Source organism: Streptopelia decaocto (assembly GCF_964273445.1).
Source record: "Streptopelia decaocto genome assembly, chromosome: 1".
Taxonomy (NCBI): Eukaryota; Metazoa; Chordata; class Aves; order Columbiformes; family Columbidae; genus Streptopelia; species Streptopelia decaocto.
Window position 1 is genome coordinate 96859936 of NC_138663.1, and position 12402 is coordinate 96872337.

Below are 12402 nucleotides of genomic sequence, written 5' to 3' on the forward strand. Positions count from 1 at the left end.
TCTGCAAAATCAAGGTTGCAGCAACAGACTTAAACTTTATTATCTTCCTAGAACACCCTAAGAATATCTTAGCATGTCTTAGTCACTAAAGGCGTTTGAAAGAGGCAGCTTACAGATTTTCACCAGAAGTAAAATACGTATGCTAGAACATTTCTACGGATGGCTAGTTCATTAATAGACACTGCAATGTGATAAATGCATAGAAAACATACTATACATTCTAGATATCCTAAACCTCCATGGTCTACAAAAATAGGGTAAAAGACTTTGAAATACCAATAGATCTAAAACTGTATTAGCTACTCTTGGATTCTCAATGAGCTTTGGGGGGAGGGCGAGAAAAGAGAGATCTGTTTATATTTTCTTAAGCAGAAAACTTAAAAGCTAGGAAAGACCCTCAGCAAATGTCTTTTCTTACCATTGCTTTCCCTGGTAAACGTCACAGTTTCCACTTGTATAAAACAGGTACATAGTCACCCAAACTCTGCTGAAAAAAAAAAAAAAAAAATTAAAAGCCAAAGTATCGCTGGTCATTTTGGCTGTGAGGATAGTCATTAACTGGCCTGAATTACGGCAGTCACGCCGCCCCTGCCTGCAGCTGGCTACAGCAGAGGTGGGCTGGGCTACCAGGGCTTGATGGTGCAGGCACTGCCTTCCTGGACACATTCTTGCAGAGCCTGTTGAACAGTCACTGCAAGGCAGAAAGAGCACATCTGAGGGCAAGTGAGGCCAGATAGCACAGCGTGCAGTTCTATGAGATCTGGCCTGTTTCCAATAACTCCAGGAGGGCTTGTGAACCTTTGGAAAGAAGGGTAAATGCCCATGGCTTTAAAAAAAGTGTTTAAGGTGCCGGTTTCTCAATACATGCAAAGAACCATTGGTGTTCACTGAAAGAAAGGTTTTTACCATTTTACAAATGATAAGTAAAACTATATCTCACTTTTACTTAACCTCAAGTTATCTTTAAGGTCCAGGAGAATACTCTATCCCTACTCTGATTTTAAAAACTACAAAACATGCCTCAAAGAAAAGCCATCCTGGAAACTAATATTTGCATGTTCTTCAGTTTGGAGGCCATCTAGTACATTCAAGGAGGTGTTTCTATCTGAAGGTTAGAATCATAGAATGATTTTGTTTGGAAAAGACCTTTAAAATCATTGAATCCAACTGCTAACCTAACACTGCCAAGTCCACCACTAAATCACGTCCCTAAGAACTTCATCTACACAACTTTAAAACTCCTCCAGGGATGGTGACTCAACCAATTCCCTGGGCACCCTGTTCCAATGCTTGACAACCCTTTCTGTGAGGAATTTTTTCCTAATATCCAATCTAAACCTCCCCTGGCACAACTTGAGACCACTTCCTCTCATCCTATCACTTGTTACTTGGGAGAAGGGACCAACCCCCTCCATGCTATAACTGCCTTTCAGGTGGTTGCAGAGAACGATAAGGTCTCCCCTCAGCCTCCTTATCTCCAAGCGGAACAACCCCAGTTTGTAAACATAAAGGCACTTCTAGACACAGAAAACTGAAAAGTTCTATCTTGACTATTGAGAAATTTCTGTTTGTTTGTTGTTGTTGTTTTTTCTCCAAAATCAGCACGTTTTCTGAGAATTTTTTTCTGCCTTTCTATTACATAAGAGTGTTACAGTTACCTTGAATGTCTGAGGAATACTAAACTGCCTAGAACAGAATATAAGTCTGCCCTATGCATTTCAAAGGATAAGCCATAGGATAAAAAATAAAAAATTGCAGATGCTGTTATTCTGACCAGGAAAATAGTACAAAAATAGTCTAAACATGGGGTCCCTTGATGATTTTTCCAAGTAATGCCTAGGTGCTTGTTTGGCTATGACCAAGACAATATGGGAAATAAAAATAATTTTTTAAAAAGTTTGATCTCTATTTTATATGGATTTTTCCATAGGATTGATGATGCTTCCCCTCTCTATTGGTGAGATCCTGAAAGTCAGTAGTGAGAGCTCATCCTCCCTGCCCACTGGCTGAGTCAGAGATTAATAGGGAAGCAGCAAGATCCCCCTGATCCAAACAAAGCATTGGCTGTTTGAAGCAAGACCTCACTGAACGCAGATGCCAGAAGAGCAATATCATGCTCTGAAAAGCAGGCTCTTATCAATGTGAAGCAAAAGACTTGCTACTTGGATCTCAGTTCTTTTATTTGTATGGTAGTGATGTCTCAGAACCACAGCCTGGCAGCAGTTTCCCTGAAGACCTTATGAACTGTGGCCTCTCAGGGGAGAGCTGAGGTGTGGATGGAGCAATTGCACAAAGGCATTAACCCATGAGAAGGAAGAACTAGCAATGGCTCTGCTCCTTATCTATAATGGGAATGTCTTTACAGTGCTTCACAATGGAGGCAGAGCTCTGCCTTCCCAGCACCTGGTGGCCAGCGTTGCCTTTAAAGGGCTTGGGGTACATGATTAGGCCAAAACCATCACAATGAAAATGTTCTCAGCCTGTGCTGAGTAGCTGGGGATCATCAAAGCCCTTGTGAGCTATAGTGGAACAAAGGAAACAGACAGATCTGGAGAGCTAAAAAACTCCTTAATTTCCCACAGGTGTTGACAAGCTTTCCAAGTTGGTCCAACAGCTCTGCTGCCTTTCACTTGCTCCCCACAGGTTCCTGCAGAACAACCAGCTGGTCACAGCAGGCACATTGGGTTTTAGACAGAGACTTTGTAAAGTCCCTCATGACAGCTGTGAGTTTCCAACCAGGGTGGTATTAAAAAACCAGAGTAGTATTAAAAAAAAAATTGAGTCTTAATGCCATTGGTGGTGGCATGATTAAAATTAGTGCTTCCTGATTTATGCAAGAATATTTTAGGAGCACTGCCCTTACTGAAGGACTAGAATAAGTACCAAACTTGTTAAAAAAAAAAAATCAGTTTAAATATACATATTTACATTTCTCTGTTAGAGGCTGATTCATTCTAAAAGCAGAGCCCTAGTATGTGATGAACCCAGTACTGGGCCCTAGGGCTTGTCCAATTTTCTTAGCTGTTAAATAACTTAATTCATAAATCTAACACCAGCCACTAGAAATCAGTAGTTACTTACGGAAATCCGAGAAAACATCAGACAGTAATTCCCTCTGTAAGCCAGTGCACCACAATAAATTACCATCAAGGCTACTAAAAAAAGTCAACCCCTTTTATCATAACAATGTGGAAAACAAACCCTCGTCTCACTTATTCTTCGGTCTCCAAAATCCCTCTTGCTCCTTGTGTCCTTAGCAGTCCTGATCCTCCAAGACGTGCATGGGAGGGAGTGAGCTGGGACTTGCTCCTTTTCTTCTCACTCTCCCAGTCTCCAGCACAGACAGTGCCCGGGACCACCACCAGCAACAGCCAAACTGGAACTGTCACACAGGTTTTACATTAATTCCAAGCAGAGTACAAAGTCCTTATTCTTGAAAAACTGGCACAACACAGCTACTGCCTTTGCTGGAGTCGCTATCTAGTTAATTCAGTGCATATTTGTATAAAGCCTGTCACTGCTCTACTTCAGTGCCTCAAAAGAGATAATAAGAACAATAATAACAAGAGGTTCTATAAATAATAATGGAAATAGCCCTGGGTTTTTTTTCTCCCACCCTACTTTTCCACCCTTCCAAGCAGCATCACAGGACTAGGTTGTCCTCCCCCTTTTCTTCTGTCATGTTTTTTCTTCATTATATTTTCAGGACAGGTAGACCTACCTGTGCTAAAGATATTAATTGCACTTTCTTGCCCTACCCCCAGGAACTGAATGTTTAGTATTCCTCTCCCTTCCCTGCTTTTTTCAGAACTTAACTCTGCTGCAATACACTTTACCCTTCAAAAGGTCTTGAGCAATTACTTGGAGGAGCTCTCGTCTTTTCATTGCCTGACATTTCAGTTCTCCAAGTTACTTGAATACAGTGAATGCTGAATTTAACACTGTTCTGGAGAAGTCAGTAGGGATCAATGAGGTGGAAAGATGAAGCAGCTTAAACTATCAGACTCATATAATACAGTGGCAGAGATAACCAGGGTTGGAGGCAGTTTTTTATTTGTTGGCCTCCTTGCACTTATAAAAATAACTGAATATAGTCATAAGATATAAGCTGTCAAATTTGGCTCTTTTTGCTCACACCTATTTGACTATAACACTTACTTTGTATGACTACACAACGGCTTTTGATGTTTCTGCTGCAAAGATTTTTCTTGAAAAAATACATTTCTCAAAAATTACATCACACTTTGGGAAAGGTGGATCTTTGAAAATCGCCAATAGCATAAGTATTAATTTCCAGTTGTCTTTGGTCCAACTTCTGACTAAACATTTCTCTCAGCCTTTCTAGACTGTTTACATCTTTCTCACCATGTGATCACTAATGAAGATGTGCCCATGCTGCTGCTGGTGTGCCTAAGTTACCCAAATCAAACCCCAAAAACCCCCATCTTTAATTTTTTCCCTGATAACACAACTCTATCTGGAAGGGAAGGAGGCATTCTGTTTGCACAAACCTTGCATCCTGTTCCTCACTACTACATTAGTGACCCAATACAGAGGTAACAGCTGTGATGACTTACTGCCTTCAACAGAACTAAGCTTTAAACCAAGAGTTTTTCTAAACAAAAAAAACAACCAAACAAAACCCATTTGAATGTTTATCTCTGCATTCTAAGCCCTACAGTATTTATTGCTCTTTGGCTAATCATTTTTTTCACTGTGCCTGAGCACAGGAAGCTTCTCTTCACTCCGTGCTGCATACAGGCAAATTCTCTGCCAGCAAAACTACAATTTTTGAGTCATTGTGTGCTTTATACTACCGCTTTCTATCTGGCTTTTTGCACATGTCTGAGTACTAAAAGCAATCACTGGCATTCAGATAGTTCTTTCTACCTTTGACAAGTTTTCAGAGTGACCTTCTAGTAGTGAAGAACAAAAATATTGAAAAGACACAGAAATTTGAAAAATTGTTTCTATGTCACACATATAAAAAAAAGACTAAGAGGTAAAAAGAAAATTGTTAATCAACTGAACTGGTTGAGCAAGTAAAACATTTGTAGGGGTATTCCTTGATGAGTGGGGGATGGGATGACAACAACAAAAAATGAGCTAAAATAATGTTTCCATTTACTCACCTCAACGTCCAAGTTCTTCAGAGTTCTAGCAGCACACTTATAATAAACTCTGACTTCATCTACCCCTACAAAATACTCAGTCATTAATGCAATTCAAAGCCCTAATATCTCTGCAATTTCACTGCAAATTTCAGTGCAAAGTCATATTTCCTTAGAAAATCTGGCTTGGGTCGCACCACTGCAGGATTTTTATTCTGTTTCTGGGGTTTTTTTTTTTGTGGGGAGGACTTTTTTTTTTTTTAACTGCTATTAGCAGGACCCTTTTACAAGCTGTAGTTTGTAAACCTATGTATGTATAGTACTACCAACTATTTTTGAGTATTAATTCCAATATTACTCTCAAATGAAACTTGTTTTTCTGGAACTGGCATTGAAACAATACAAGTTATTAATCCAAATCATTTTTATACCCATCTTATATTCAATAAAATTGCTGTTTTGTCAAATTAGTAAGCACCAGGACCTCTTTCTGAAGAGCAAAATGCTTCTCTCTCTTTTGCAACTGTTACATAGTTATACTGGACAAATCCCTGAGATTTGTACTTTGCATTGTCTGTGATATATGTTATTGTCACCCAGCTAAAGCTGCAGATCTGTCCAAGAAACTATTCACAACCTGAGGATGATCCCTCCTTAAATGGGGTTCACTCTGTCTCGGGCGCTGCTCAACATCTTGACAAAATTACTGCAATGATAACAGTGAACAACAGGAAACAATTTTGACACAAACTACTATGTTTGGATAGAGTACAACCATGATTTGTGGAGTGTAGGGTCACGACTGCAAATATCTAGAGTTCTGTGCAAGTCTATTATTTCTTACGGCTGCCTGCTCAGCACCATACACTAGGCTTTCAGCAGAGTTCTCCAGTTGTCTTCTCCGAGGAGGTGTAAGTCAAGCAGTGTTTAGGCACACAGCTCTACAGCAGCCTCTGACATGCAAAAATGCAAAACCAGTCTCTGTTCAAGCCCTCTACCATACCAGACAGCGTTTCCTTAGACCTGCGGCTAGTGGTGAAGAACGAAGGGGAAAAAAATCTCCGACCAACATTCCTTTCCTTTATTGTCATCCACTTTGCTTCCCAGAGAGAGAAAGAAAATTATTTTCCAAAAGCTTGGTCAACAGAGGACTCAGTGCCACATGACATGTTAGTAGACATCAGTCTCACAAACTTGGTGTGATAAGGAACGTGACAGCACACAAACAGAATGGGAATGTCCCACAGCATGGTTGTAGCCATTGTTTCCACACCACATTGGACAAGGAGAGCTGCTCTGGGACTGGAGTCAGTGTTCTGCAATGCTCCTCTATGGCTCTTCCAATCTTCCTTATCACAATGTCAAAGAGGGGCTCGGTGTCAGCTGACAGAGGTTTGGCTTCAGAAGGGTCTTGCAAGAGATCAAACAGCAGGGGAGGGTCATGACGGATCACACCTTCCCCAAAACACTGGCAGATTCCTTTTCCATAGCAAGCCCCTGCCCGGAGTGGATGGATAATGGGGTCACATGATGAGCCTTCCAGACAGCTCCACCTGGCAGGAAAGAAATCTATGGTACAACTACAAGACAGAAGAAAATATATAGTGCTTTCAAGAAATAAGAGTACAGTTATTTACTGAGGAGACCACTTCTCACACACTCTGTCACCTCCATTGCCACAAATCAAATCAGATTCTTTATTTAGAGTACTTACTTTGAAGATAGTAAACACTAGAAATATGAAGAAAACAACATTAAATTGCCAGTGCAGTAGTACCTAGCCTGCATTCCCACCCCACTTCCTACAGGTTTGTTACTCACAAATATTTATTTGTTGTAAGATGCATTCAGCTAGCCAGAATCATCGCTATGTCATGCACAAAAATTTTAAGAATCTCAGAGATCAGTACTGATAAACATCCATCATGCAATAAATCTGTCAGTTAGCAAGGCAGCTATTGAAAGGAGAAAAACTCATGTTTTGCATTTACCACAAAACAAACATTTATACTCACTGTCCTTCTGGTGCTACCACGCTGCCTGCAAGTAGGACCCACAATAGTGAAACAGGAACTCATGCTCTGACTTTTGAGCTCTTCCTTGCAGTAAAGGCACCAAGTTTTGTCCATCAATCACCCTAATGTAATGGGGAGAAAGGTATTCAGGCCAGGGCAAACCTGACAGTGAACAGCACACTTATCGCTGCCTTTGCATTTACTGCACCAGTGTTTGAGACAGCATACAGAATTAGTTTGGTCATATATTTAGCACAGCCAGCAGACTGCCGAGCCAATATTTAAACTCCTAGATAATTATTATTATTTTTTTTTACTAGCTGGGTCAAGTCATTACATTTAGCAATACAGAAACAATATTAAGAGCTTGGTCTAGCAGGACAAAAAAATTTATTCAGGAAATCAATAACAATCTCATAGTTGTTTACATTTAGCAATTTTCAAGGGAGTTTAAGGAAATCTGTTGAGGAAGGATGGCTTTAATGACTTCAGGGGATACTTGTAAGTGTCCATAGTCAAGTCAGTTAGTACTGAAACAACCTCAGCCATCAATTCTTTCCTGAATGAGGTTGAACCTGGCTCTAAAACTAGCACTTTGGCAGGAACAACTGCTCCAGCCACATCCACATCTGTGGGCATATCTATGAGAGTTTGCTCACTATTTTAAAATGTCAGACTAGTCTTAAGGCTAAAAGATGTTTGTGGGATTCCCCAAGAATGATAAGAAACACAGTAACTCCTTAGTAGTTAGCTCTTCTATCAATCTCTTCTGTTGAAAACATCTCCATGTGGCAATATCCTGTGGCAATATCCCTCCAGCCAAATGAACAACTGTAGTAAAAATATCCATAAGACTTGTAGGTTCATCGATAACTGCACTTGCAGGTAAAACTCTTGGCCACCTAAATACTCCTGGCACATGGATCCATCCTTCCCAGCCTCCCATGCCTTTTCCACCTGAAGTGAAATGAATCAACATATGGCAGTTCAGAAGTAAACACAAACCTTTTCATTGAATTGTTGCATTTCAAAGTACAAAAAAAAAGTGCAATAATACCCTGCTTATCCAACAGATTTGACTCTTCATTTGCATTAGACTTCACACACTTTAGAAGGCCTCAAAATATGACATATAACTCATCCAAACCTAGAAAGATAGGGCTTGACAAACTCTATTTCAACTTTGACCACAGGTGAGGGTAGGAATAATAAATCTACCTTTGAAAACCTATACTTTGAAAATCTTACTAATTAGTATCCTATTTTAATAAACAGGAAAAAAGCCTCTTTACAGTCAGGGATCCCCTTTAAAATATGTGCCCTTAACACTTATATTTCTTTATGCATCTCTTCCTTTTTAAAAACTGAGATTTGGACCTGACTCTCCCAATGCTTAATGCAACACATCTTAACTCAGAAGCAAAAATCTGAACCTATGGGATACCATGTATGCTTTACTTCAAATGAAAGAAAAATATATTTTCCAAACTTGCTACTAACAGAAACTAACCTAATAAAGCACCCTAGTACTGGGTGTATGAAGACAATGTTTACCTAACTCCCAAAGCAGAAACCTCTTTTACTTAATATATACAATATAGAAAAAGCACAGACACACACATTAGATCTAGACTGTACCTACATCTTATGACTCCCCATTGATCACAGTTGACAGTTTTCTTTTTGCATTAAAAACAAGAAAGAAAAATCTTTTCAGCCAGATTATTTTCAAATTCCAATGTGTAAACTGGCATAACATTTGCACAGTGCTTAAATGAATCAGATGCCTAAGTCTGATGCCTTTTTAATTAAATGCAACTGGATACACTCTCATATTCATGTGACTTTTCTAAGATGGTCACTTAACATTTTCAGTATATTTGCTTTTACAAACGTTAAGAAAATAATAGTTATTTTTCCCTGTTTTACAGAAAGACATTTGATGCAGAGAAATACTATAGAAGGCTGTGCAGGTAGAACTTGAATCTAGAAAATTAGTGACCTTACTTGGCTTCCTTCTCAATCCATAAAAATAGATTTAAAGTGTTTTGATATTTGCATATAAAATAATTTTGTGCGTCATATATATTTCATCTACATGTTTTATAGGATTTATGAAAAAGAGCACAAATGAGGCTTGTAGAGTGAAGTGTAAAAATTAGCTGGTCAATCTTTGAGCAAATACAGTAATTACAGATTCCAGAGCATAGTGAGATGGTCAGGTATCTTTTGGTTAAAATCCATCTCACTTACTGTAGCTTCCACTGTGAGACAGTTGCAATTAAAATGAAGTGTTTTTAAATAGAGAACTTGGATATGAGTTTCAAAGCAGTTGTCATGATACAACTCTAGTTACTGGATAACAATACTGTGTTCCAAGTGCCCAGAACATTCTGGTCCCTTTAAAGAAACTACAGACAAACATTTACCTTTCAATAAATGACACCGCCTCCTTCAGCATGAGAGAAGCAGTCCTCTCTAACCTCATGGGCTGCTCAGTGACATCATGGTTCCTCATCAGAATACAGTTCCAATACTGCACAAAGCCGTAACTGGAGTACCAAGAAATGAAGAAAAGGCCGCTCGCCAAAGGGGAACAAGCAAGTATCTTCCAGCAGATGGAAATCAAACCAGTCAATTTTCCAGCAGTGAAAGTGAGCAAGAGCAATTATCTGACTGTAAAGCCAAAGCTTAGCTTGAAGGGCTACATCCAGCTCCAGAGGTTGGTTTTCTTGATAGTTGTTTAGAAGTGTCAAAGGCATACCATAAAAGTAGTCAAACCCATGATTTGAAGGATGATGACAATGATCATTGAAGGATTCACAGTTTACACCTTGATGCCACTGTCCTGAAGGTTTTAAAGCATGAAAGTAGTTAGAACATTAATGCAGATGACTCAAAAGGAGCCCAAGGTAGCATCATCAGGATCTGTTTGGGAATTAAGCAAGCCATTCAGATTTTCAACAGACTATTGATGCATTCTCCTGGTGCATAAGGATACTAGGTGAAACCAGTGCCTGATCAGGTGAATGTCATACCATAATGGTGATAAACAGAAATTTGCAAGACATGCAGCTCCTCAGCTAAGGGTCACATAAGGATGGGATTTCATTAACTTTCAATGAAGATCAAGGAATTAAAGTACTCTGACTCTCTGGCTGCTTAGATACATTTCCTTCCTAACTTTCAATCATTTACTTGCAACTTCATTTTAACATAATGTTACAAATTTGCTGGAAGATCCAGTAAACTTTTAGTCAATGTTAACAGATATCTTGATCACCAGACTCAGGGGGATGATTTCTCAGGCATGTCCCAACTTCATATGAAAAGGAGAAAAGGCTGTAAACCAGCCTTTCATTCTATCCCTGCCCAAAATAGAGCAAGCAGCCAAAAGCTCTTGTCTGCTTAGAAAATGTGCTGGATCAAAGGACCCTGAGGTTTGCTGGGTTATGTGATTGCCAAGTAATTACAGACTCAGCCAGGAATACTAAAGTTCATTAGACTGCAATTCAATGCGACCACATCTATTTCCAGCACTTGGAGATGACAGTGAATTTGGCATAGCTGGCCCCCAGTCCCCCTGGCTTTAAGGGATACAGTGTTTACCCTACCTATCCATTTATGTGAAGGGATCCTTTGTGGGCGTGTCTGCCACTTGACAGTAGTAAAAATGAATGGAAGATAAAAAAGAGACTTTGCCAGTTGATGCTGGAAATATTTGGTAAAAGAATGATGAACCTTGAAATTGTTGAGATCTGACCAAAGTTACAGACAGGAAGGTGCTCTGGGACAGTGTTTCCTTGACGTCTTTGCATTTTGGCTTAATCTGAGGAAAGACACCATATCATGCCCCTTTGGGACCTCATGACCTCATCTGTGAGACACCTGTGCTTCATCTTCTCCTCTGTGGGTACAAACTTTGTTCCTTTCTTTCCTTATCCTCTCTTGTTTCTCTGCCCCTTGCCTCCTAAAGTCAGACAAGATACTTAAAGACATTGTTTTCTTTGGAAAAATCTCTACATGAATGAAATTCTCACAGTGAACCTGCATTTGGAAAAAAAAAAAAAAATAAAAATCTTAGGCCAAGTAAAATAAATGCTCATCCATTATAAACATGAGGCAGTTTTTAATTCCTCTTGTTTTCAGTGCCCTGTACAGGAATTAGCATTGCCTTAAAACTCTTCAGACTGTGGCATTTTCAGTCTTCTTGCAAATAAAAGGGATTTTCCCCCTCAGCTTGTCGGAGAGGATTTGTAGCTCTGACCAACTGACCATTTTGGGTGAATACAATCCCCAAACTCCCTTCATATACCCAGTTCATTCTTCAAGGTCACACTGAAACATTTCCCCTTACCTATGAGTCCAGTGGTATAGCCTTGTTGCTGCAGCAGCCTGGCAAATGCGGTTTCATTAGCAGGGAGCCCTCCTGACCCAGCGTTCTACTGCAGCGCCAGGTACCTGTTACTGGATGCCATCCCTGATGGAAAAAGCTCAGGTCACTCCTGTGGGCCTCTTGCTCTCTGCCAGCAGAGGCTGGGCTGCTCCTGCCAACCTCCGTGCCAAGAGCTCGCCCTGAAGCCAGAGCTCATCACAAGATGTAAAGCCAAGCACATCTTGTAGACAGTCACACAAGTGTGTCCAAGTACTTCAGGTAGCCAAGAGTTCTATTTCAAAACAAATACTGCTTGCCACAAGTTTTACCATCAAACTGATAATAAATCAGTGATGACAGTATGTAGTAGGCTTTATTTTGTGCCTGGTCCCTGCTTTTCATCTAAAATGATAGATAACAGTTGCATTTCCCTAGATCAGAAGGATGTTGTACGATGTTAGGTGAGATACAATTCACCCAACATACACGCTGATTTTGCAAATAGCTCTCAAAGTAAACACCTAATTTTCCTGTAAAATGCCTGGTGGGAGTGAATATTAAGTCCTCCAAAAGGCACCTTAGGTGGGTGGGGAATGGATCCAACACTCCATTTTCAGTCGAGTATTTTGATCTTCTGTACTATGTCAGGCTAAACATGAGGAAAAAATGTTTTACACTGAGGGTGATGAAACACTGGCCCAGGTTGCCCAGAGAGGTGGTAGATGCCCCATCCCTGAAGACATTCCAGGTGTCCTAAAAACATTATCAAGTTTAATAGAAGGAAGGTAACCTGAAACTTATTTTAACAAATTACCAAGAAGAACTAGAGCTTTGAACAGTTCCTCAAAAAACAAACACACACTTCTCTTTACATATTCCAGGACTGATATAGTAACAAGTT

At 39.8% G+C, this 12402-nt stretch overlaps 1 protein-coding gene across 12 annotated transcripts in view; it reads right to left on the bottom strand.

Annotated features, from left to right (window-relative positions):
- Positions 1–12402, bottom strand: part of LOC309451702 (arylsulfatase H-like) — a 38563-nt gene that overhangs the window by 18329 nt on the left and 7832 nt on the right. For 3 of the 12 annotated variants that reach the window (XM_082075675.1, XM_082075671.1, XM_082075674.1), the window contains exon 3: positions 419–484. In XM_082075675.1, the coding sequence (XP_081931801.1) occupies positions 419–484 (66 nt within the window). The other 9 variants (XM_082075682.1, XM_082075680.1, XM_082075679.1 and 6 more) reach the window with 8 other exon arrangements.